Source organism: Drosophila bipectinata, chromosome 2L (assembly GCF_030179905.1).
Source record: "Drosophila bipectinata strain 14024-0381.07 chromosome 2L, DbipHiC1v2, whole genome shotgun sequence".
Lineage (NCBI taxonomy): Eukaryota > Metazoa > Arthropoda > Insecta > Diptera > Drosophilidae > Drosophila > Drosophila bipectinata.
Window position 1 is genome coordinate 13,354,096 of NC_091736.1, and position 23,848 is coordinate 13,377,943.

A 23,848-nucleotide genomic window follows, 5' to 3' on the forward strand; every position below is an offset into this window, starting at 1 on the left:
TAGCTTATTAACTACCACGGGGCTTCTACTTAATAAATTCTAATAGAATAATAAATAATAAATTTCAAACTAAAATATATAAACTAACAATTGTCTAAATATGTATGGTATGATCCCTTTATCATGATGTATATTTGAATTTAATATATGAATCGTTACTTTTATTTGTTCTAAAAATCTTAACCGCTAATGAATGTTGTTGACCTATAAGATAAAGCCTTAATATATTTAATAATTAAACTTTCCATTAAAAGTCAGCGATTATTATAAGTTTCTCCGCAAATCAATACATGTTGCTAATTGATATCTAGCTCGGAGTAAACACTTAGTCACTGTTTTGGAGTACTACGGATCAACATAGCTCTCCGTAATGGAACTGGCTTAGATCCAATTTAAAGGCTTAGTTGGAAAAGCTTTTGCAACTTTGTTGGCCAACTTGGTGTTCGATAAAGCTCGACTCCGACCGGTCTTTTGCTCAGTGGGCTTACTTTGCAAAGCTATAGATCGAATTTTGGTATAAAAGGTAGATGTTGTAGAATTTTCAGCTCATTTAAAGTTTTTGTGCCGTTTTGTGTGCTATTCGAGTGGTATGTAAATCTTAAAAAAATATATATAAAACATATATTTAAAAGATCCTGAAAGAAGTTGGTTCTGAGGAAAAATTCTGATAAGATGGAAAAGGAAATGCAAATAAAAATTAATATGTTCTATAAAAGCAGATAAAATCTAGAGATTCAAAAACATAGTTAATTTGAAAAAATATATATATTTTTAGCATATCTATTAAATAGATTTAAACTAGTTGAAACTGAGTGCAAAATTTAAATTTAAAAACTTTTTTGTGGATTTTAGTTTTTTAGTTCATTGTTTCAGAGTTAAATACAAAACTTCAAGCTTCAGTAAGCCCGATCCCGGCAACTTGATAATAATAATATTTTTCGAACCATTACAAAAGCAAGCTAATTGAGGCCTCGTAATGACAGACACAGAAATACGCAAAATACAAAAAATAAACCAACAACTATGGAGATCTTAAGTCGACAAATTCGGCAACCGGTTGGACAAAGGCCCATAAATACACAGATAAAGCAAAAAAAAACCAACTGATGCCAGACTTGTCGTAGACCAATGCTGAACTTTAGCATATTGCAAGACATATCGAGGCTTCTCTTACAAGGTCTATTCGAAACTAAGCTCCAGCTACATATAGCTGGTAGAAGATCAATCAGATGGAGATCGAGATACTCGAGATCCCTCCTATCCGATCACCTTGAACTTGAGCTGCGATCGAGGAAGTACTCAGAGATACATGTATCTATTGTGCACGTTTTTGAAATTGTCACACACTTGTATCTTTTCGAATCGAATGGTAATGACAGATATAAAAGTAATTATAAAATGGCTCTTCTATGGAAATGTACTGAAAACTTGTTTTTGCGCCTTAAAAACTTTTCGTTTATGGCCGAAAAACCAGTTTGATGATTTTGAAAAATGGTCTTTAATCAACATGCAACTTGACCAATTTTATAATTGTATTAAATATTTATTTTTTTCTTTTCTCTGTTCTGCGAATTTGAAGATTTACTATCAAAGCGTGATTGAATTGTTAAGTTTTGTGCAAAATTTACTTAAACATTTAAATGCGTTTTTTATTTTATATTCTTTGTTATGTACAAAGTTTTCAAAGATGCTGGTTACTTGTAGGTCTAACACCATTTAGAAGCAAAAAACTGTCAAGTGCCAAGGTTGTGTCTTGGAACATGTATTGTAGATCCAAAAAAAAAAATAAAAATAAAAAACTAAAACTGCATAATAAAGTTGGCGTTGACAAACTGCATAATCAAGAGCTGGTTTTCAATATGCTTGTAACTGCCTACGTAAATGTTAAATCTTTGGAAAAAAAAAAATAAAATTACTAAAACAATGTCTCGCTATCCAAGGCCAGAAAAAAAGTCTCACTTGAGTGCAAATGTTAATTAATTAATTTATGAAAAACTAGAGAAGGCAATTACCTTTTAACTGAATAGCATGCAAAAAGTTGCCAAGAAAATAAATTTAACGGAAATGCTTTAAATAATTATAGAAGGTGAATAACCAGTTTATTTCGATTAAACATTTTAATTCACTCGAGTTCTTAAGAGTAACTTTTTAATAATTAATAATAATAATAAAAAACCTTAATATTTTCAGTTATTATGTTCCGTCTATTGGTGCTCGCCGCCTGCCTGGCCATCAGTGTCCATGCCTACTCCGATGGTGCTCCAAAGGCAGCCTGCAAGGATCTGACTCCTCAGCACGGTGCCAAGCTGCAGACTGCCAAGCCGCCGTACAGCTTCTCCGGGCCGTCGCACGTGCGCAGTGACCAGAAACTGACCCTGACCCTGGGCGGCGATGAGTTCCTCGGCTTCATGATCCAGGCCCGCGATGGACAGAACCGTGTGGTGGGCAAGTTTGAGGTGGTGGACGCCGCCCACTCCCAGACTCTGGATTGCTCCAGCTCGGATGACACCCTGACCCATCTGAAGGCCAAGAAGGAAAGCCCCATCCAGGGTATCACTTTCGAGTGGACTCCACCAGCCGGATACAAAGGAAACGTCAAGTTCATGGCCACCGTGGTTCAGACCGGATTTGTTTACTGGGTGGGTCGCGTCACCAAGGACATCGATGTGGAGTAGGCGGCTTATATCTCAGAGTCTGTGATAGAATTTTTTGATTTGTTTAAAAAATCTTCAGTTCAATGTTTACGGTTATGTTCCAAGCAGCCTTGGAGCTTAGTATTTTCTGAAAAAAAAATAAAGTCTAAAGAAGTTTGTTGAGAAACCAAATATAATTTCTTTATTATTGAGTTCTAAGGGTGATACATTATTATACCACTGCAGAGGGTATTATAATATTGGTCAAAAGTGTGCAACTCAGTGAGGGAGACATCACCGACCCTATAATGTATATATATTCTTGATCAGGATCACCTCCTGAGTTGATATAATACTGTCCGTCTGTCTGTTTCTAGGCGAATGAATCTCTCAGTTTAAAAGCTATCGACTTGAAACTTTGCATACACCCTTCTTTTGATTTTGATGCTGAATGGTGGCGAATCGATCTAGACATTGTTTAAGGTACTCCGCTTGAGAATCGGATGTGAATTGGGGAAGATATAGCCATCACAGTGGACCCTATAGAGGAAAACCCCATTCTCAAGGGGTCCCATCAGAAAAATTGACAAAAAATCTGAAAAATATTTTGTCTCAGGATTTTGATGCAGAATGGTGGGAAATCGATCTAGAAATCGTTTAAGGTACTCCGCTTGAGAATCGGATCAGGATTGAGGAAGATATAGCCATTACTGTGGACCCTATAGGGGAAAACCCCATTTTCAAGGGACTCCATCAGAAAAATGGACAAAAAATCTGAAAAATATTTTGTCTCAGGATTTTGATGCAGAATGGTGGGAAATCGATCCAGAAATCGTTTAAGGTACTCCGCTTGAGAATCGGATGAGAATTGGGGAAGATATAGCCATCACAGTGGACCCTATAGCGTAAAATCCCATTTTCAAGGGATCCCATCAGAAAAATTGACAAAAAATCTGAAAAATATTTTGTCTTAGGATTTTGATGCAGAATGGTGGCGAATCGATCCAGAAATCGTTTAAGGTACTCCGCTTGATAATCGGATAAGAATTGGGGAAGATATGGACCTATGAAGATATCACTATGGACCCTATAGGGGAAAACCCCATTTTCAAGGGACCCCATCAGAAAAATGGACAAAAAATCTAAAAAATATTTTGTCTCAGGATTTTGATGCAGAATGGTGGGAAATCGATCCAGAAATCGTTTAAGGTACTCCGCTTGAGAATCGGATGAGAATTGGGGAAGATATAGCCATCACAGTGGACCCTATAGGGTAAAATCCCATTTTCAAAGGGACCCCATCAGAAAAATGGACAAAAAATCTAAAAAATATTTTGTCTCAGGATTTTGATGCAGAATGGTGGGAAATCGATCCAGAAATCGTTTAAGGTACTCCGCTAGAGAATCGGATGAGAATTGGGGAAGATATAGCCATCACAGTGGACCCTATAGCGTAAAATCCCATTTTCAAGGGACCCCATCAGAAAAATTGACAAAAAATCTGAAAAATATTTTGTCTCAGGATTTTGGTGCAGAATGGTGGCGAATCGATCCAGAAATCGTTTAAGGAACTCCGATTGAGAATCGGAGGAGAATTGGGGAAGATATAGCCATCACAGTGGACCCTATAGGGTAAAATCCCATTTTCAAAGGGACCCCATCAGAAAAATGGACAAAAAATCTAAAAAATATTTTGTCTCAGGATTTTGATGCAGAATGGTGGGAAATCGATCCAGAAATCGTTTAAGGTACTCCGCTTGAGAATCGGATGAGAATTGGGGAAGATATAGCCATCACAGTGGACCCTATAGGGTAAAATCCCATTTTCAAAGGGACCCCATCAGAAAAATGGACAAAAAATCTAAAAAATATTTTGTCTCAGGATTTTGATGCAGAATGGTGGGAAATCGATCCAGAAATCGTTTAAGGTACTCCGCTTGATAATCGGATAAGAATTGGGGAAGATATGGACCTATGAAGATATCACTATGGACCCTATAGGGGAAAACCCCATTTTCAAGGGACCCCATCAGAAAAATTGACAAAAAATCTGAAAAATATTTTGTCTCCGGATTTTGGTGCAGAATGGTGGCGAATCGATCCAGAAATCGTTTAAGGAACTCCGATTGAGAATCGGAGGAGAATTGGGGAAGATATAGCCATCACAGTGGACCCTATAGGGTAAAATCCCATTTTCAAAGGGACCCCATCAGAAAAATGGATAAAAAATCTGAAAAATATTTTGTCTCAGGATTTTGATTCAGAATGGTGGGGAATCGATCCAGAAATCGTTTAAGGTACTCCGCTTGAGAATCGGATGGGAATTGGGGAAGATATAGCCATCACAGTGGACCCTATAGGGGAAAACCCCATTTTCAAGGGATCCCATCAGAAAAATTGACAAAAAATCTGAAAAATAATTTGTCTCAGGATTTTGATGCAGAATGGTGGGAAATCGATCTAGAAATCGTTTAAGGTGCTCCGCTTGAGAATCGGATGAGAATCGGGGAAGATATAGCCTTCATTGTATACCATATTTTGGCTATGGATAATTTAGTATGAAATCATGAGAGAAAAATATTCTGTCTTTGAAAAGAATTAAGTTTTTAAAAAATGCTTTTATATAAATATATTTAATATTTAAACCTTAAAAAATTTCACATAAAAAATAGGCTAATGGTTTTTATCTGAACTAGATTACCCCCTTTACAATCAGCTGTTTCCGTGGCGCAACAAGTTGGCAGCCCCAACACAACGCCGGCCAAAACCAAAAACTGTTTTATAAATTACATTAGCCCGGCCAAAATCCATTGAAATGTTGCGGAATTTGCTGCGCAGCTTTGAAACTGTTCTGCGACTACCGGCTACCACAAATGCAGCATCGGTTTCCTGCAGCAGGCGCCTTCTTTTCTCCCAGTACGAATTCGACGGCCATGCGAGGCTCAGGAAGACACCTCTGGCGGCCACCGCCACAACAAATGCTCCATTCGGTGGCAGCGAGACAGACAATGAGTATGTGCCCTATAAACTGGAGCAGGAAACGGGCACCAAGTCCAGTACTTTAGTGGAAGCACTAAGGGAAAGGTTCCGTTTTACCGACGCAGAGCTGCAGCGGATTCTGAGCGATGAGACAGTGAACCGAACTTACCGTGGACGTTCTTTGATCTCGACGATGGATACGTTGTTGCTGGAGGGCGTGGCCAGGCGCAGCTTTGTGGAGTACCCCTGGTTGTTATCCCTGGACAACAGTGAGTCTTCTATGTCAGTAAAACCATTTGTTTTCCAACTTTATAATGTTACTATTTAAGAGCGCCTGGAACTGAAGCTGCAGCTTATCAAGTCAATGGACATGCGGGACATCAATGACTTTGTCCCGTTCCTGCGCCTCACCGTGCCCAGGCTCCGAAAGCTGGTCAGCGCCTTGAACTCCGAAAGGAACACCATTCCCCTGGGAAATCGGGTGTACTACATCAGCGATAAGCTACAAGTCAGCCCGGAAATCGTTACCAAATACCTATCGAAACGACTCTTTATTCTGGAAATGCCTTTTGAGATGTTTGAAAAGAACCTGCACTACATGATAGAATACAATGTGTCGCCTATAAACATCCTCAAGGACCTCTGGGCCTTTCGTTATACCCCCAAGTCGGTTCAACTGCGATTGGAGCGAGCTAAGCGGGCCAAAAAGGACAAGATTATGCCGTGGATGGTGCGCTGTCCGGAACCTATACTACAACGCTCACTCAAGCTTTCCTTAGACGAGCTGCAAGTGCTGGGTAAGTTCTCCTCTGTGGTGGAGTACATAGCACATCGGTTGGAATTCACGGTGGACGAGGCCAAAGCTATTATGGATAGGCATCCTCAAGTTCATACAGTGCGGGTGACGAAGGTGAGTTTAAGAGCTTTTTAGATTATAATAACTGACTATTTAAATCTTAGATCAAAGATGTTTTGGACTACTTGCTGGATGAGGCCAAATTTTCAAGAACTGAGATCGCCCAAGTGCCTCGAATCTTGTGCCACAGTCTGAAAACCACCAAGGAGCGCATGGAGGAGCTTAAGTCGCACGGTTGTCGTCCCAGTTCGCTGGTGATTGTGTGTCGCAGTCGCCGAGAGTATGATAAGTTTTTAAGGCACTGGATTAGCATGGCCAGGGATCCCGAAACCACTCCAGATCCATAGATAGAGGGTTGCGACCTAAAAAAAATAAAGAAATCGAAAAAACAGACCCTTACGATTAATTGCTGACCAGTTTGGGTCACATTTATTGCAGATAGCAACAGGTTTACACATTGAAATACTTTCTTAAGACATAAATAATTATTTGAAACATCTATAATTGATTTAAATATTTTGCTTAGCTAACATTTAAATACGACTTGTGCTCCTTTTGAATACCATTGCGTAGTTGTACTTCAACAGAGAGTAGCAGTTTGACTTGTGTTTGTGGCTTTACAGCTAGAGAAGACATGGAGTAAGCGCAGCCAACAGATCCTAGCTTAAAAGTATACATAAAGCTATAGATTTTAATACCATCCATCGATTGCTTCGGATTAAGCTCGTTTCCACATTCAACCTCGACAAAAAAGGTAATAAACTAAGGGCTATGTTTGTGCTGGCTTAGAAGTATCTTTGGTTGTGTAGCACGTGAAGAAGAAACTTGGGATTAGATTGTACTCTCTCCATTCTGGAGACTTAGTCCCGCTGGGCACGCCGCCTCTCCAGGGCCACCTGCATCGACCAGATGCTCAATGGTCTCATGTAGCCAATGGAGCGGTATCTCTTCTCGCCGTAAAGAGCCTCCGGAGTCTCGAAGTTCATGCCGATGCGCTGCGAGATTGTCTTGTACATGCCGCCTGCGGTCTGGAACGCCTCCTCGAACATCCCCTCCTGGATCATGGTGGCCGCCAGGGCGTAGACTACACCTGGCCACACTTCTTCCGCCTGGATGTTGCTGTTGTCCACATGGCCGGGTTTTGAGGGATCGCTGGCATTGGCGATAAACCCATTGGCCGCTCCAATGTTGCCGTCATGGAAGCCCATCACATTGTTGTCGTAGATCCTCTTCAGGGCCGTGCGCACGTTTTCTTTTGGATAGATCTCGTAGTCGAATCCGCAGGACTTTAGATACCAATGACCGCAAAGCTGATCGGCCATAATCGTGTCCCGGTGACTGTGCGACAAGTCAAACCTGTAGTAGCTACCGTTCCAGAGCTTCTCCTCCAGCGACCGCTTGCCCTTTTCCAGGATGTCCTGATACCGCATGCAGTCATTAGGCTGGTCCAGAATCGTAGCCATGGCTGACATGGCCTGTAACGCGGCCAACCAAAGCCCAGAGCAGTAGGAACTGGGACCGTCCATCACCCAGGAGTCGTAGGTCTGGTCCGGCATCTTGGTGTTCTCGATTAGGCCATCATTGTCCTTGTCGTACTCGATGGTTCGTTCCATGATAGCCTTGCAGGAGGCATACATGGCTTTGAGGTAACCGATAGCGTCCATCAGATAGACTCTTCCATTGGTCTCATTGATGTACATGGAGGCAGACTTGCGGTTCTCTGAAAGAATACTTTCTTTTCAACTTATTCTTAGGATTGGAAGGATAATAAACCTACGCTTTTTCTCATCGGAGGAGTTCTTGCGTTTGTTGTCCTGGCTGTACATCTCGTAGAGGCTCTCCTTGTCTATGAACTCGATGGAGCTGAACTTGCTGGCATTATCGGCCTGGGCCTGGGCAAGTTCGTTGAGGACGTAGTAGTCCCGGTAGACCTGCAGCACAAACTTGGTATTGAGATCCTTCCAATCGTTCACATCGTGAATGTTGTAGCAGTTAATGAGAGTAAAGGGTTCTGAAAACGAATATATCGTTAATGTGGGTAAGGATTTCCTGGATTTCCAAAACTCACCTTCATCCGGATCGCCCAAGTCGTGGGGGACACAGTTCTTGACCTTCCGGGGCATCACCTTGCCGTCGTAGAGCATCTTCCTGGTGTCGGTCAGCTCGGCAGCAATGGCATCCTTGAAGTCGTACTGCAGACTAACCTGCAAGTTCGGCCAGAGATGGGCCAGAGCTGGCGAGGCGTAGAAGTGGACGTCGTAGGTGTTGTACATCCGGTACTCGTGCCCCTCCAAGTAGCCAAAGCGACCGTACGCCAGTCTGGGGTCATCATAGCTCAGCTCCTTGCCCAGGGAGGACTCGCACTTGAGCCAAATGGTTCCACCATCCGAGATGAAGTAGAGTTGATTGAAAATGGCGCACTTGTACCAGTCGGGAAGGGTTCTAAAGAAAATGAAAGGGATTAGGTATCTGGGAGTACATAGTTCTGGTCTAAGACCTACTCATCATTGAGAATTGGACGCTGCCAGGCGTCAATCAATCGCTCCCAACTGGGGTACTGCTTCAGGGCATACTCGCAGATCTTGGGACCCGACTCGCCGCTGTCATCAAAGTACTTGGTGTAGTAGCGCGTGTGGGTCTGCATCTTCCTGGGGAACTGGATCTTGGGCATGTCCCAGGCCAGTACGAACTCCAGCTTGTGCGAGGCCTTCGGCTTAAGGGCCACCTGAGCACAGACAGCCACACCAATGTCCTTGGCTAAAGAGAGATCATTCATGATGAAAATACCGAGGGAATCCTTTCCAGATACTTACTTTTGAGGCTCTCCGGGGTGGGCTGCTCATTCAGCTGGCCGTGCTCCTTCAGCTGGGCCCACAGCTGCTCTCCGTTGCCGGCGGGATCGAACTGGGGGCACCGCGAGATGCTGATCTCCGGGCGGACCCGGCAGGCCAAATTGTAGCTGCACGGCATCTCGGCAATCTTCTGCCGAATGGCCACCCCCTTGGCATTGCCCTCGCTGATCAACTGGGACTCGGCTCCGCCCTCGGCATCCTGCTTCTTGTTACCAGTGCCGTTCTTGAAGGTAAAGGTGATGGACACCTTGCGCTCCTGGTCGCACACGTTCTCCACGTCCCAGACAAAGACGGCGCAGGGGAGGCTCGACTCCCGGTACTCATGGGGTATGACCGGAGACACCTGGCGGCAAATGAGCCGGACCCCGTAGTGGGAGAGATCGTACTCGGTCCAGGAGCGCGGATAGAGGCCGGTGTACCGGCACCTCGAGTCCTCGATGTTCGAGTGCCAGGCACTCAGTGGCTGCTTGGGGCGACTGCTGCAATTGGGCAGTTGACATTTAGTTTTCTCCCCATCGGCGTCCGGATCCGCCGGATTACCGCTGCTACCGCTGCCTCTAGTGCTGGTTATGTTTGAATGTGGGGTGGGGTATCAGGTAGATGGGGTGGGTGGGGTGGTTGGTGTGTGTGGTTGCGGGTGCGGCAAAGCGGCGTAAAAGCGTAAAACCAAATCGGAACCAAAGTGCATAAGCCCATAAAAGCCAAAGAAAAACACGCCCACCATTTCCATGTCGTTGTGGCAATTAGATAACCCAAAATAACCCGCAATCGGTATCAGAATCGGAATAAAAATCAGGTTTATTTTATATCCAAGTGGTAGTTGTTGTAGATGTTGTCGGTGGTGTTTCGATTATTATTTTTTTTGGTCAAGTTTGTGCATCAAGAATGAGAGAAAATATTTGAGTTGAAAATTAGTGTCTGAGTTGGAAAACACTTTTGATTTTTTGGACACACAGGAACCGCCACCTCTTTTTAAGGCGAGTGTTGGGGTTAAGTTGGGGTTTAGTTCTGAAGTGTTCTAGGAAAGCTGACATCATTTAGCCGGGGTTAGGGTTAACATGTATTTACACTAGAGGGTGTTAGAGGAAGGTAGAGTGCGGAGATACCTAAACAGGGCTTAGAGAAGAGCTATAGGAACAGCTAGTAGATGGTGAAGGGTCTAATGTTAGGTTCTTACCAAAAATTATGAAAGAAATCTATGATATTCTATGAGTTTTTATATAACTCTTAAACTAACTTGAAATATATTCCAAAAGCCATCAAATCTGTTATGACATGACCCGGTTAATATGGGCACGCCATGCCCTGGAAGTTCATTGTTCCATATGTTCCGGGTCAGACATCAATAATTCGTTTTTAAGAGCTTTAGTCGAGAGCAATAGTCATCAAGACAAATAAAAAAAACAAACAAAATCAACAGCTAGCTGTCCCCAGGTAGAAAATATATTACACAGCAGGTGAGATTGAAATGAAAATTAAATTCAAAACATGCAAACAACACGAATTCGAGGAAAAACCGAAAATGAAACCAGTTCTTTGGGCAAGTTATAGAAAGTAAATGGAAAGTGGCGACAGAATGAAAGTTCGAATTGGGGGAAAAAGAAAGTTTACCTGCACTTCGAGAGGAGACTCTGGAAAATGGTGCATCCTTTTGGGTCCTTGATGGTCACAATGAACTGATTGGCGTGGACCACGTTGTACTCGTAGATCCCTGGTCGCATCTGGAAGCGACAAAACTCGCCGGCATAGCCCCGGCCAATGGTTCCGCCTCCGATTCCGCCGATGGGCACTCCATAGATCTGCTTGCCGTTCTCCATGTAGTAGTAGTCCATGTACACCCGACGACCTTCACGCGACACTTTCCAGTAGTAGGCCGCATATCTGTTCGGTGTGGAGGGAAATGGAAAGTCAGATTTCAGTTGCTAATGCCTTTTACCCCACCCCTCTCCCACTTGTTTTCCCAATCCGATTGCCTGCCCTGACCCCGATGATGTCATAATTGTGTTAGTACCAGTTTTCTACCCGGGGGTTGACCTACACACGCACCCGGCATTTGGGACTGTGGCAGCTTAACGTTCTCCCACCCACCCCACTCAGAGGGGGCACTCTTGTGAAGGTCGGCCAGTGTCTCTCGGTGGTTGCCAAAGTCAAGTGCAAGGCACCAATGTCCGAGGAGGGGGCTAAAATGTGGCCAACCATACGGAACTGTTTCGAAATCAATTACTCGGATAACATTTTACGACACATTTTAAGATGAGGTACTTAATATCTAATATGATAAGCTCTAAGCAAGTTTAAGTACTTCGTTTTTAAAAGCTAAAGGTTTTTAATTAATAAACTTGTCTTTAATAAGTAGTTCTGTTTGTTTATTTGATGTTTAACCCATTAAATGTCTGGTATTGGAACCCACCTTTGCCAAACACTTCGCCAAGCCCCCTAAAATCAAACACACCTTGTATGTCAACCAATAGACCTTGTATGTCTATTTGGCCAAGATAATATTCACTTCAGTTTAAGCTTAAAGGTTCAACAAATACCTGCTACCTGCCACCGTTTAAATGAAGCTGCATTTTTAATTAACCTAATGTCAGAAGCATTTTCCTATATCCATTTTGCACTTCTACCCTAAAAGTAAAACAAACAGAAAGGTTTCCTGCTCGAGGATGGCACTTCAAGTGCTATCCAGAGGGATTCTGCATTGCCACTGGAGTGCCGAGGAGGTGGAAAGGATTCAAAAGGATTTCCGCTTCTGGCATTGAAACAGGATAAGCTACGCACAGATGCGCTTCAATTTCATTTATCCAATTATTTTCAATTAAAGAAATTGCATTTTATGCTGCAGATTATTTCTCCTCTGTCTTTAATGTTCTCCCTCGGAGCTTCCATTTCGCAGAGGTCAAAGGACGAAGTAACGTTAACCTTATTTATCCCCGGGCTAATTTCTGGGTGGCTTGGAGGACTAACTTTTTAATTAATCTACAGAAAAGGGTCAACAGTTAGCTTTCCAAACTCCAAAACTCAATTAGAGTGTTTAATTGAAGACTAAAACCCCTCATTTCCCATTTTTCCCATACAGCTCCCACTATAAAGATAGGTTCCTTAATCCAAAAGTGCGACTAATTTACTGGCCTCCAGCACGAGGACATAATACCAAAAGGATATCTCGATATAAACAGAAAATTTAACCGATACAAAAGGTACAAGAAACATGAGCTGCCGGGGGGCAGGTAGTACCCAAATCGATTCGGTTCGAATCACCGCGGAGAGATCTTCTCGGCGTCGCCGGCTCCCACAATGTCGCAGCTGGGCCGGCTCTTTTGCTTGGGAAGGATAGCGAGAGGCAGGTCCACCGCCACATTCACCTGCAGGTTCTCCTCGCAGAGCGCCGAGGCCAGCAGCTGGGCCACAAACTCGGATCGGTGGGCCAGGAAGGTGGTCTCCTCCGCCGGCGGGCGAGACGGTTTGGGCGCCAGGAAGCGGTAGCACAAGTAGCGCTGACGCTCCTGGTCCCGCTTTTTAGCCGCCAAGGCGGGCTCCTCCTCGAAGCTGCGCATCAGATTCTCGGCGGCCGCCGCATTAATGGTCATATTGTCCCCATCCTCCATGGGTATCTCGTTGAAGTCCACCGTGCGGGAGGACAGAACCTGCGAGTGACCCAATCGCTGATGGCTCATCGATAACGCACCTCCTCTGCCGGCTGCCGCCAGATAGTTCTGGTGGTAGTTCGTCATCCGATGGGCCCGAAGGCGTTGCTCACTGAACCCCGGGTCCGACGGCAGGAGATAGGATCTGGGCGCATGGGGTCCGTTGGCCAGGGGAGATGTAGGTCCGACGACGTTGCGTCCGCTGCCCAAGGCGGCTCCACGGAGGTTGTTGCTTTCCACCCAGGCACGCGTACGGGCTCGTTGGCTCCTGACAGAAGGGGGGGTACGGTAGGCCTCCTGGCCACCAGCTATTACACTACCATAGTACCGCATCATGTCCCTTACGGTGGGATTCGCTCCTGCAGCGTTGGGTTGTGGCTGCCGTTGAGGCTGTTGCGGTTGCGGTTGCGGCTGTGGCTGTGGCTGTCGTGGTGGCGGCTGAGGTCGAGGTTGAGCTCCGGCGTTTGGGGCTAGCGAGGCAGGCATGGACCCACCAAAGGAAATATCTGGCGGAGGCGGTACGAAATCCCGTCCAGACTCCCCAGAATTGAATCGAAAGCTCTCCACCTGTGACGTATTCAAGCGCACCCGATCTTGGCGACGATTGGAAGACGTCGTTACCGAATTCCGGCTGGCGATACCTCTATTCCTGTTGGTGCCGGTTGAGGAGGTGGCTGCCAATACGGCACTAAATCCAGCAGACGCCGTTCTAGCTCGAGCTCTGGCAGCTGCCGAGAAGGCGTTCGGCCCTGTGGAAGTCGATCCGGTTGTTGCAGCGCGTCGCAGACGGTGGGACCGCTCCCGGGTCACCTCGTCGCTCTTGGCAGCCGCCTCCTCCGGCTGACTTGCCCTTTTGTAGCTTCCGTCCGGATTCAGAGGCTCCAGATAGAGATCGAGGGAACCGTGAGTGCGAACCATTTGCCGGTTACGCGAACCGGCCGCCGCCGAGAAGGAGGCCAGCTGCTCGTCCTCCAAAAACAGACGTGCCGCCTGCTGCTGCTCAAAGAGAGTGACCATGGTGGAGACCAGCAGCGGGCTGGCGTCGACGTGCTGGGCCGAGACGTGCTCCAGGAAGGTGGACTCGTTGAAGCCCCACCGCTTGCAGTAGGGACAGCGGTAGCTCTGCGGCGGATCGCTGCTGATGTACTCGCCGCCGAAGTACAGCTCCACATCGGCCGGCGTATAGACGCACTTCACCGGATGGTCGAACGGATGGGTGGCCGTCGTAAAGTCGCTGTCGTAACAGTCCGCACAGATGTCAAAGTCGCGACAACTCAGGCAGCGATACATCCGTCCGGTGAATGCCACCTTGCCGCAACCGCTGCAGGCGATGCCTTCGTGGCGATTCATCGCAGGACCAGTAACGGTATCATCAACCAGCACCATTTACCAGGACCACTTACAGGACCAAGCCCAGGACCAGTAACAGGGAGTAGTAGCTGGTGCGGGAGGGAGCAGGATCTCAGCGGCGAGCACAAAATACCCAGTTGGGTTATCTTCAAATCAACAAAAGTACACAACGTTCTCTCGATAGAGTACTTGAACTTCAACTGGGAATGGATTTGAAGTTATCCGGATCTGGCTAGCTCGACATATTTCTAGAAGCTTACTTGATATGAGGCTCAAGATTTTATTTCAAAACAATATAGGAAAGCTAACATAAGCCCATTTTTTTGGTGATGGTATCTCTTGAAAATGGGGTTTTCCCCCTATGGCTATATCTTCCCCAATCCTGATCCGATTCTGGATCGATTTCCCACCTTTCTGCATCAAAAATCTGGAAACTATTTCCCCCCCCCGAGGACAAGTTATGGAATGAAAATAGTTTTTTAATTGAATTGCAACCGAGTCACCCAACTACGACCCGAATCGACCTTGTTTTATGTACATCTCCCCATTCCTGTTTGGTTCGACCTGGGCAACACCCGGACCTGGACTTTCATGTTCCACACAATTTGTGAAATTGTTGGAGAAAAGTTTGCCGGGTCAGCGTGGGTCAAGTGATGGGGCAGGGCAGAAGGGTGGACGACGGGTCACAAATTGCTTGTGGCAAGTAACAAAGTAGCAAGTTGGCTGGCTGACGTGATGGTCTGTGTACCTGCGATAAATTGCTGTCTCCAATTAATATATAACTTTTGGTTGGTTGCCGTCGTGGGAATTAGATAACTTTAATTGAGAAAGGGCCCAGGCTTAGGGAATGTAATCATCATCAAAAAAATATTAAAAGATTAATACTTAAAGGAGTACCGAGTCTGTACTAGAGACCAAACTCCCTCCAAACTTCATTGGAATATTTCTATAAATATCAAATCTTCTGGGGCATCTCCATCCCATCTATAGGACCCAACTCCGATGGGAATTCAAAAATAAACAAAAAACGACAAATTGAAAGGCAACAGCGAGAAGGAAAAGTCTTCAAAACAAAATATTTTTCCCAGAGGGGATTCGCTTTTATGGCGACACACACATACAAGAATCTCTCTTCATCTTGCCACAAAATTTTCATTTTGGACATGGAAAAACAATAAGGAAAAGTGCTTCTCCGTCTGGACGGGAATATGATTTGAAAGCGGCATAAAATGAGGAAAATGAAATGTGTTATTATCCATTTACGAATGCACATGACTCGCAGGAATCCCGGGCCATTCACAGATTTGTTTTCACATGCACTGGCACTGGCAAATCGAGGATGCTTTGGAGTAGTCCTGAGGATGCTCCAAGACAAGTATCTGGATGTATGTATACCTCACTTGGCGGGTACTCGGTGGGTGGGCAAGTATCTGCAAATTGTACACAACGCCTTGGGAGCCTGCCAAAAGCATTTGATGTGTGACAGACATGCTGGATGGATTCGGGGCAGGAGTTGGGTGATCCATATACATTATACATGCTTTTCCCCGACTGGCGCCGGTTACCCAGCTTTCCTGGCTACCCAATTTGATTCGAACGAAGACGCTGCTTGGTTGGTCTGGAATTGTGTGAAAAGTAGTTGGCAATCAGGAAAAGGAAATTGCAGGAAGTGTGTCATCAAAGATACATTGAACTCGCCTTTCTTGGGGGTTTCAATGGAGGAGGACATCAAAAGGGGTATATATTTAAGTAATACTAACTACTAGAAGTTATTTAGTTAATCATCATGACGCTTTGTGTCATCTTATCAAGCCTCCCAGGCCTAGTCAACCTTGATGAGGCCTCTCTAATCGCTCGAGTTTTATGTGCCATTGGATTGTATAATAATTATTAAATCAAGCCATATAAGCTAATGTTTCGAGAGCTACAGTGACATGAATACAAATCCTCCAAATTATTAAAAGTGAGTGTGAGATAGGTCAGTTTTGGTATTACCAGATAAGCCAGTTTCAGCCAAGTGACTTCATAAATCGAAGCCCCTACTCGGTGGTAATCAACTTTTGATTCCATTCCAAAAAAACAGAAATACGACAACCTAGCATGATAAAGCAGGAGGATCTTAACGAGGTTTTTGCAGCCACGAGGTAGTAAATGATAAAAATTTTATCATATTTTTACTTTAGTTGGGGTACCCCTTATCTGAATGAGGGCTAATATAAATATTGAGCAACGTCACGGAAATTAAAGGCGAGTTTCCAAAAACTATCAAGTCTTGGATGGAACTTTTCAATGAGTCTGAGAGGTTTTAACTCTCAGGTTTTAAAACCTATTCTAGTCTATTAATCTAACTGAATAGCTTACAAAAAATAAAAGTATAATTATTTTAATGCTGTGAGTAACCCTTATCAGTCAAATATTAAACAGGCCATCATGATAGCTGATAACTGAACTTTTTGTTAAAATTTTAGATTATACAAATTCTATGAAAGGGGACCTCAAGCTTGCCACATTTCTCAGAAACTTAGTCATAATTTCTTTTAATAAATATTAGGCTGTCCCCTCGATAAGATTGATAAATAATCCCTAATTTGTGAAATATTCAGTGCATTTATGGCACCAAAGTTCGTTGCACTTCCTTTATTTGATTCTTTGGTAGGTTTGTTGGGTCAGTAAAAAATCCGGGCTTAGCTGAAAAAGCCAGTCAAAGGAGCCCCAGTTCCCTCCACAAAAAGTTAACTTTTATGTGTGTTGGCTCCTTTCATTCGTGGCTCCGAAAATGTGGCCAGGACACGCAAGCAGTACGCCCCACTTGGCGCCAATGCGGGCGGGCCTAGGGTTTCCGGGCACCGGGGGCATAAACTAACAATGGAAACATTGTGGCGCCAAACTATGCGGGTTCCTTTATTTTTTTTTATTTGTTTGTTAAGCAGAGACACAGAAAGGGGAGCAGCATTAAGCTGTGGTTACGACGGAGTACTGGGGGGATTATGTACTGGGGGTCCAGTACAAGGTTGTCAGCTACTTTTTAAATGCGTAATTGGCACTACATATTAAGAGGTCTAAGAATTAAGAGCCTGGGAATTAGTATTTAATTATATTATTTTACAATAAAATTTTATTCTTTTTTAAAAGATTAAATATATTGCTTTTCCAATAACCGCTTTTTAGCCCACAGATTAAATCCTCGCGTGTTGATGTCCTTTGAGTCCTTTCCGCTGTCACTTTTAATGACAGTTAGTTGGCACCAAAGACCACAAAAGAATTCAATTTATGAGCCTGGCCCTGCGACTGTACGGCTGTGTGTATGCCCTGTTGTCCTGGCCAGGACCTAACGCTATATTTGGCACGCACGAGATACTATACGGGAGAAAGAATGGGCAGGGGGGACAGCCAGGCTCAATGTCACTCCTGTTGAGGTATTATTAGGCCGCTTTATTGATTTCACATTATTGAGTCTTAATTGCGTTTGTAAACCAACCCAAGCAGCATCAGAATTTATTTTTTACTTAAATTTAAAGAAAATATTAATTTTCTATAAGAGATATTCCATCTATGTACATATATTTATACAAATTATGTCCTTTGTGAGTACTTTATTATTTATTATTCATCTGTCTGCTTTATTGAGGTCGTACTGTAACTACTTGATGACTGCATCTCACCTGCACACCAGCGGCACCATGGGCAGCGTCTGCCTAATGGAGGCCCTCACATTTTGGATCCTCTTTTCCGGCCACACGTGATCGAATCCCAGCTTGAGACCGTACCGTGGCACTGCCGTCACCTCTCCCGTGCTCTCCTCCTGCTGCTCCAAATCATCCTGGTCCTGGTCCTGGTCCTGTTCCAGTTCTAGTTTCATTTTCTCCTCAAACACGGCGCTGACAGATTCCGCAATGCCGCCAGCCACTCCATTTCCGTTCATAATCGGAGCACCGCCCGCACTTCCATTACCCAGTTTGGTCTCCACTGCTATATCCGTTGCGGCTGCCATTTCGCTTTTCGATCGCGTGCTCCCTAATCCGATAATGCTTTAATTCATATTATGCCTATGTCCGAATTATTCCGGGAGCGATATTAACGCGCCGACCGTAGCAACCGATGGAACAACAACAATTGGAGCCAGCAGCTGGTCGGCCCATACGGCGGCAGCCCCAAAACGCCAAACCGACAAAATACCAAAAATTAAACTTGAAAAGCTCTGCCTCAGAAAATGGTATTTTTGTTGGTATTTTGCGCGCCAAAAACATATAATTTAAAAATCTATGAAAGTTAAATTTTAAAGAAAGTGTTTTTAATAATCTCAAGGTTTTTTCCACAGTGTATATGGTGTAATGCCTATTCAATTGACTTTAGATACTTGGGGCAGTAACATTTCTTGCGGTTTTTGGGCGAAACCTTTGACGTTGGCGAGGAGACTTCCTCGATGGGATCCACCATCACCTCCTCGGGATGGATCCGTTCGTTGCACTTTGAAGTCATGAAGTTGAAGAAGTCGATGTTGCGGACATGGGAGTAGAACTGGTCCTTGAACTGGAAGTAGTTCGGATACACCTTGTGCTTCAGCATGGCCATGTAGAGGCTGAGGCGCTGTTGCTCCATGAACTTTCGGCGCCGCATCTCCTCGTGGTGGTTCTTCCAGCTTCGCTTGCTGATCTCCTGCTGCACCAACAGACGCAGTCGAGGATGCAGATGGAAGAGCACGGCCCTGAAAGGAAAGTCATACCAATGGGTTAGTAAATGATTTTAAAAACCCATTTAACTCACTCATTGAAGCGATATCGCTGCTTCCTGAACTTGATCTTGTCAAACTCATTCACAAACTGATGTATCCTGTCGGTATTGGCCAGTTGGGCTGGTATCTCCACAAATATCCTAAAAAGTACACATCTTTATTAGCTCTATTAGTTACCTTTCTATACTTACTTTGCCTTCAGCACCAAGGGAAACTCCTCAGGTGGTGGTGTCTTCTTGTAGAGTGGAAAACGGGGAAACTTTACCAGATCTTCGTTGATCCATGGGTAGTTGTTTTTCATCTTATTATCCACGGAAATCAGTTCATGGGCATCAATAAAGTAGTTCCCAGCACAAAAGTTATACTTTCCCAATGGCGGGATAGCCTTCATCATCTCAAAACCTTAAAAAAAATTATGTTTTTATTATTTATTTAAAAAGGTTTTTAAACAGAAGTACCTTTTTTCTGGCATTGGGCATCTAAACTCTCCAGGAAATACAGTGTCCGCCATTTGGGGCAGAAACAGTTGATGAAGCTGGTTAGCTCCTCGATCCATTTCCCGAAGGTAGTGGAGAGGCTTTCAGTGTAATTGACGTCCAATATTATGTTGTCACTAAAACGAGGGATCGAGATTAAAAAGGAAACCAGGACCAAGTTCATTGGATGATATACTTACCGCACCTGCAGGTCACACTTTGCGTTCTCATCGCATCCAAACTTCCGCAACTGGGTTTGAATGGTGGCCTTATCCTCATAAACATGAACCAGGAGATTGGAGCATTCAATCTCCACGCAGGTGCGATCAAGAAGGTCCACCACTTCTGGCACCTGCTCCTCCGTTCCGCCGGGCGATTCGCTGGACGGAGCTTCTGGCTCGGATGGATAGAATGGCGTCCGGGTCCATTCATCAGGATCGGCAGAGGACGACGGCACATCCTGTTGGACCTCCGCCAAGTTCTTAAACTCGCTATCAGTTGGGGAAATTGGGGAATCGGAGATCGGGGAGCTCTTAAAGATTCGCAGCTTCATGTTGTCGCAGGTACAGACCGAGGTCTCGATATTCAGGTCCACTTTGGTGATGTGGTTGAAGTTGAACTGGATGCTGGCGTAGATTTGGTGGAACATCGAGAAGGTATTCGGCATAAATGTAATGTAACTCATGTCGAAGACGACTTCCCCCTCCTCCTCCTCAATCATTGGCTCATCTTCGAGGGACGGCAACTTCCTTGGATGCACCTGGACGGTCTCCACGGTAATGGACTCTGTCTCAACCGTCTGGGGTTCAACGGAATGATCGAAAGGTAGACCATCGGGAGCATTGATGTATATAGTAGTGTTTCTTTGTTCTTCTTCCCCACTGGAGCGCCTGTGAGAGCTGCTGGAGGTGATTTCCAGGTCGATTTCATCGTTCTCCGTACCCGGATCCCAACCCTCGGCTGTGCCCGACTTGATGCAGGTGCCGTCGCTGTGGTAGCATCGCAGCTCCCCCACCGTCCAGATCATCTTGACGCCGTCGTCGCGCATCGAGTAGGATTCGTTGACGTAGTAGTCATGCCATTCCGTGTTCCGGAAGGGCTTGCCACACCAGATCTTTCCATCGCTCTGGACATGCACAACGCTGCCCAGGGTGGTGATGAGCTTCAGATGGCGATAGCTCAGCTTGTACAGGGCCATGATGAAGTTCAGGAAGTTCAGCTCGAACTCCACACTGGCGAACAGGGCGGCGTACTGCTTGTTCTTGGTCAGACGATTCTTCCGGAGCGCCGCATTTGATCCGCTCTGCTTGGAGAGCATACTCTGATTGGATGGCCTCATAATGGAGTCCGCTCCGGCCGCCACCCTTTCGCTACCCTTGCGCTTCTTCTTGTTGCACTTGGGCTTGGAATCGTTGGGGATGGGCTTGTAGCTACTGTATGTTGACTGGGTGGAGCAGGCGTTGATAAACTCTGAGGTCATCTCCTCCTCCTCCTCGTTCTCTGCATCCGTAAAGCTGTACAGGTAGTACACCTCGCCATTATACCGCATTATTACCACGGTATCGTTGTTTTGGTAGAAAGAGATCACACAACCGTAGGGGGTGCATACACGTCGACTCTCCTCCAGTTCATTCTCCTGGAGGATGTAAATCAAAGGAGGATTTGAATCAATGGGGTAGACCAGGAGGGGTACAAGGATAACACATACCTGATATTGCCAGAGATGCTCTGCATGGGTATCATGGCAGTAGGTGCTGAGGCCATTGGGGTAGTTGAGAACCGCCTTGGCACACTCCAATTCCTTGGGCATGACCCGCAGGCTGATCCCATTCTTCGATTCGATCCGGACACTGCAGTCCGTTGTAAAGACATTGTGCGCCAGATTTCGGAAGTGCACCTGCTGATCGGCTACCTCGAGCGAGAGACACTTGTTCATTTGCCGGAAGTTCCACTTCTCCTCGTACAAGGTGACCCGGCCCTCCTCAAAGAAGTACTTTGAGGTCTTGGCCTTGATCGTTTGGCGGGTATCGTCCAAATTGTAACCCTTAAGCATGGGATGATTGGGTCTCAGGCCAGCTTTTTGGAGCACCGATTCGCTTGCGTTCTGGATCGTTGTCAGATCCTCCGCAAAAAAGGCCGAATTCCGCACAGATTTTGCACCCGGAGCGACTTGCGTTATGGACGGTACCCGGGTGCCCGCCCGAGACTCGGCATCTGGCGATGAACCAACATCCTTAGCTTTGACCTGTTGGCCCTTGATCGACTTGGGACGCACAAAGAGATTGGGATCGATGCTAACGTGGTTGTCCGGGCCATCGCCGCATTTAATGAACACAGGCTCCTTCTGATTCAATACCGTGGACGTGCTCATGTTGGTTGTTATGAAGCTCTCCTGCATTTCGCTAAACTTTTGAGGAGTGACGAAGTCCTGGAGGAACTGTTCCATCTCATAGAGGGTAAAGTCCCGGAAGCAGAGTCGCGTAGGGATGACCGTCTGCTTCTCCTGCTCGAAGACCTCGTTCAGGCCGCGACGAAAGGTGTAGAGCTGGACATTCGGACGCACCTCCTCCACGGTGAAGTCATCGTAGTCGTTCACCAGTTGAATGATTCTCTGGGTCACCGAGTCATCCGTAAGATACAGCTGGGCGAACTTGGGCAGATAGATCGGTTCCGGGTCGCCATTGTAGGGCTGTACCTGGATACCATTAGTGATATAACCGGAGGTGAAGTAACGTCGCATCAGATTGTACTCCAGGCAGCCGTGGTAGATGTTCCGCATCAGGCCCTGGTCCATGTAGGAGAGCAGGCTGGTCAGCAGCTCATTGGACTCTTCCAGAAATACGCGATCATTCTTGGGTAGCTTCACGATGCTCTTGAAGGCATTGGCGTACACCTTGACTTTGTCCAGAACCCGGGTCTGAACCGCTGGCGTCGGATTGGCCAGCAGAAGGACCTCTGTTTCGTTCATCAGCTCGCGGGGATTCCCGAACGTGCTCATTAGCGACTCCATGTACAGGTAGACGGTGCCATCATCATCTCGGGCAGCCGGCATCTGGGCCTTAAGGTAGTGACCCTGAATGCTCAGCGATTCCAGAATGTGAAAGGCGTCCTGCAGCTGGAGGGACGGATCCATCTTAACATTTGTCTCCTGGTAGGACTCCACGTAAAAGCGTCGGTACCATTCCCTCAGCGTCTCCACGTCGTACATGTACCAGCTCAGCTGGTCGAAAATGTCTTCGGAAAACTTGGTGGCCATGCAGGCGGACATCTGGGGCAATTTCTGCTGGAAGATTCCCACCGGCTTCATGGGCGTCCGTTTCCGGAGCGAGTTGATGCTGTGCTGGATAGCAGCCACCGCCTCCTGTAGCTCCCGTTCGCGACGAGGGCGTGGCACCAGCATATCGTAGGCACTCTCTTCTGGAAGGAAATGGATGACGGCCCGGAGGGGTTGCTCATAGGCCAGCAGGGTCCTGTAGAAGTTATTGTCCATTTGGCCAATGATCAGGATCAGGATTTTGGTGTACATGGGATTATCCTTGATGAACTGCAGTTTGGAAAGGAATGTCAGAAATCTTAGTGAACTTTTTTTTTACCAAAACTTACCTCCTGTTGCGACACCTTGCCCTCCTTTCCCACCTTGTGGTGTTCCTTGGCGTTGACAGAAGTGCAACGGATCTTCTCGAGACGCATTTTGTCGGATCCTTTGGCCGTTTTTGGTTTGGAGGTGTTGGAGCCCCTTTTGGTCTTACCTCCGGCCCGCGGGGTCAGGTTCTTGAGCTGGGCTGGGATGTTCTTCTGCCAGTAGTTGTAGAGATCGAAGTTTGCCTCCGCCTCGAGGGATTTGGTTACCTTTTCGTACTCTTCCAAGCAGTTCTGAATGCCTTGCAAGGTAATGACCATAGGATCTACCGGCTTTATACTCATCGATCCTGAAAGGATTTAGTTTTTAACCAAATACCAAGTGTCTTGGATAGTGGTACTTACCCACCGTCTTTCTGCTCTTGGAATAGCGGGCATTGTGCAGGGTGGAGGCTATTATCTCCTTTTTCAAGTCGATCACAAAGACGGCCCGGCGCGTCCCGCTGATCACCCTCTTCACAAACTCCTCCTGGACCGCCTTCAGTCCATTGTCGTAGAAGTTGACACAGTAGATGAAATGGCCAACTTCCGGAGGACCCTGGGATGTTCGGGTCCGCCGGCTACTTCGTATGGATTTGGCAACACTCATTGTGTGTCAGATGTATTATATATAAAATATGTATGGAACGGCTGTATAGGCTATTTAGAAACTTATGATCTCATCAGGTGAAGGATAACACCCAGAAG

The 23,848-nt window shown here is 45.7% G+C and overlaps 5 protein-coding genes across 7 annotated transcripts; 2 read left to right on the forward strand and 3 right to left on the reverse strand.

Annotated features, from left to right (window-relative positions):
- The first annotated feature begins 496 nt into the window (after positions 1-496).
- Positions 497-2,830, forward strand: l(2)34Fc (lethal (2) 34Fc). Of its 2 annotated transcripts, none has more exons than XM_017241417.3 (2): positions 497-587; positions 2,191-2,830. In XM_017241417.3, exon 2 carries the CDS (start codon positions 2,196-2,198, stop codon positions 2,673-2,675), a length of 480 nt encoding a protein of 159 aa, XP_017096906.1. In that variant the 5' UTR covers positions 497-587; positions 2,191-2,195; the 3' UTR covers positions 2,676-2,830. The 2 variants fall into 2 exon arrangements, with proteins under 2 accessions (XP_017096906.1, XP_070133337.1); XM_070277236.1 differs by lacking the exon at positions 497-587 and adding an exon at positions 2,062-2,086.
- Positions 2,831-5,357: 2,527 nt separating this feature from the next.
- mTTF (mitochondrial transcription termination factor) lies at positions 5,358-6,882 on the forward strand. The gene is made up of 3 exons (XM_017241598.3): positions 5,358-5,881; positions 5,942-6,522; positions 6,573-6,882. The coding sequence occupies exons 1-3, from the start codon at positions 5,449-5,451 to the stop codon at positions 6,813-6,815; spliced, it is 1,257 nt and encodes a 418-aa protein (XP_017097087.2). The 5' UTR covers positions 5,358-5,448; the 3' UTR covers positions 6,816-6,882.
- On the reverse strand, positions 6,865-18,445 carry LOC108125411 (non-lysosomal glucosylceramidase). 2 transcript variants are annotated; one of them, XM_017241596.3, is made up of 7 exons: positions 17,977-18,445; positions 10,932-11,201; positions 9,282-9,799; positions 8,970-9,225; positions 8,537-8,910; positions 8,246-8,479; positions 6,865-8,188 (listed from the first exon to the last, which is right to left on the reverse strand). In XM_017241596.3, the coding sequence occupies exons 1-7, from the start codon at positions 18,303-18,305 to the stop codon at positions 7,329-7,331; spliced, it is 2,841 nt and encodes a 946-aa protein (XP_017097085.2). In that variant the 5' UTR covers positions 18,306-18,445; the 3' UTR covers positions 6,865-7,328. The 2 variants fall into 2 exon arrangements, with proteins under 2 accessions (XP_017097085.2, XP_017097084.2); XM_017241595.3 differs by having other exon boundaries at positions 9,282-9,883; positions 17,977-18,444.
- LOC108125412 (uncharacterized) lies at positions 12,420-14,554 on the reverse strand. The gene has a single exon (XM_017241597.3). It carries the CDS (start codon positions 14,348-14,350, stop codon positions 12,575-12,577), a length of 1,776 nt encoding a protein of 591 aa, XP_017097086.2. The 5' UTR covers positions 14,351-14,554; the 3' UTR covers positions 12,420-12,574.
- A 159-nt stretch (positions 18,446-18,604) lies between the features above and the next one.
- On the reverse strand, positions 18,605-23,815 carry ms(2)34Fe (male sterile (2) 34Fe). The gene is made up of 8 exons (XM_017241762.3): positions 23,507-23,815; positions 23,126-23,451; positions 21,231-23,066; positions 19,723-21,158; positions 19,505-19,659; positions 19,238-19,448; positions 19,079-19,186; positions 18,605-19,019 (listed from the first exon to the last, which is right to left on the reverse strand). Exons 1-8 carry the CDS (start codon positions 23,748-23,750, stop codon positions 18,650-18,652), a joined length of 4,686 nt encoding a protein of 1,561 aa, XP_017097251.2. The 5' UTR covers positions 23,751-23,815; the 3' UTR covers positions 18,605-18,649.
- Between the last annotated feature and the right edge of the window lie 33 nt (positions 23,816-23,848).

Coding starts and splice junctions, on each gene's coding strand:
- mTTF (XM_017241598.3), top strand. CDS start 5,449: ATGTTGCGGAATTTGCTGCGCAGCTTTGAAACTGTTCTGCGACTACCG. Junction 5,882..5,941: donor GTTGTTATCCCTGGACAACA/GTGAGTCTTCTA, acceptor TTACTATTTAAG/AGCGCCTGGAACTGAAGCTG. Junction 6,523..6,572: donor ATACAGTGCGGGTGACGAAG/GTGAGTTTAAGA, acceptor TTTAAATCTTAG/ATCAAAGATGTTTTGGACTA.
- LOC108125412 (XM_017241597.3), bottom strand. CDS start 14,350: ATGGTGCTGGTTGATGATACCGTTACTGGTCCTGCGATGAATCGCCAC.
- LOC108125411 (XM_017241595.3), bottom strand. CDS start 18,305: ATGGCAGCCGCAACGGATATAGCAGTGGAGACCAAACTGGGTAATGGA. Junction 9,226..9,281: donor CACCCCGGAGAGCCTCAAAA/GTAAGTATCTGG, acceptor ATCTCTCTTTAG/CCAAGGACATTGGTGTGGCT. Junction 8,189..8,245: donor CTCCTCCGATGAGAAAAAGC/GTAGGTTTATTA, acceptor GTATTCTTTCAG/AGAACCGCAAGTCTGCCTCC.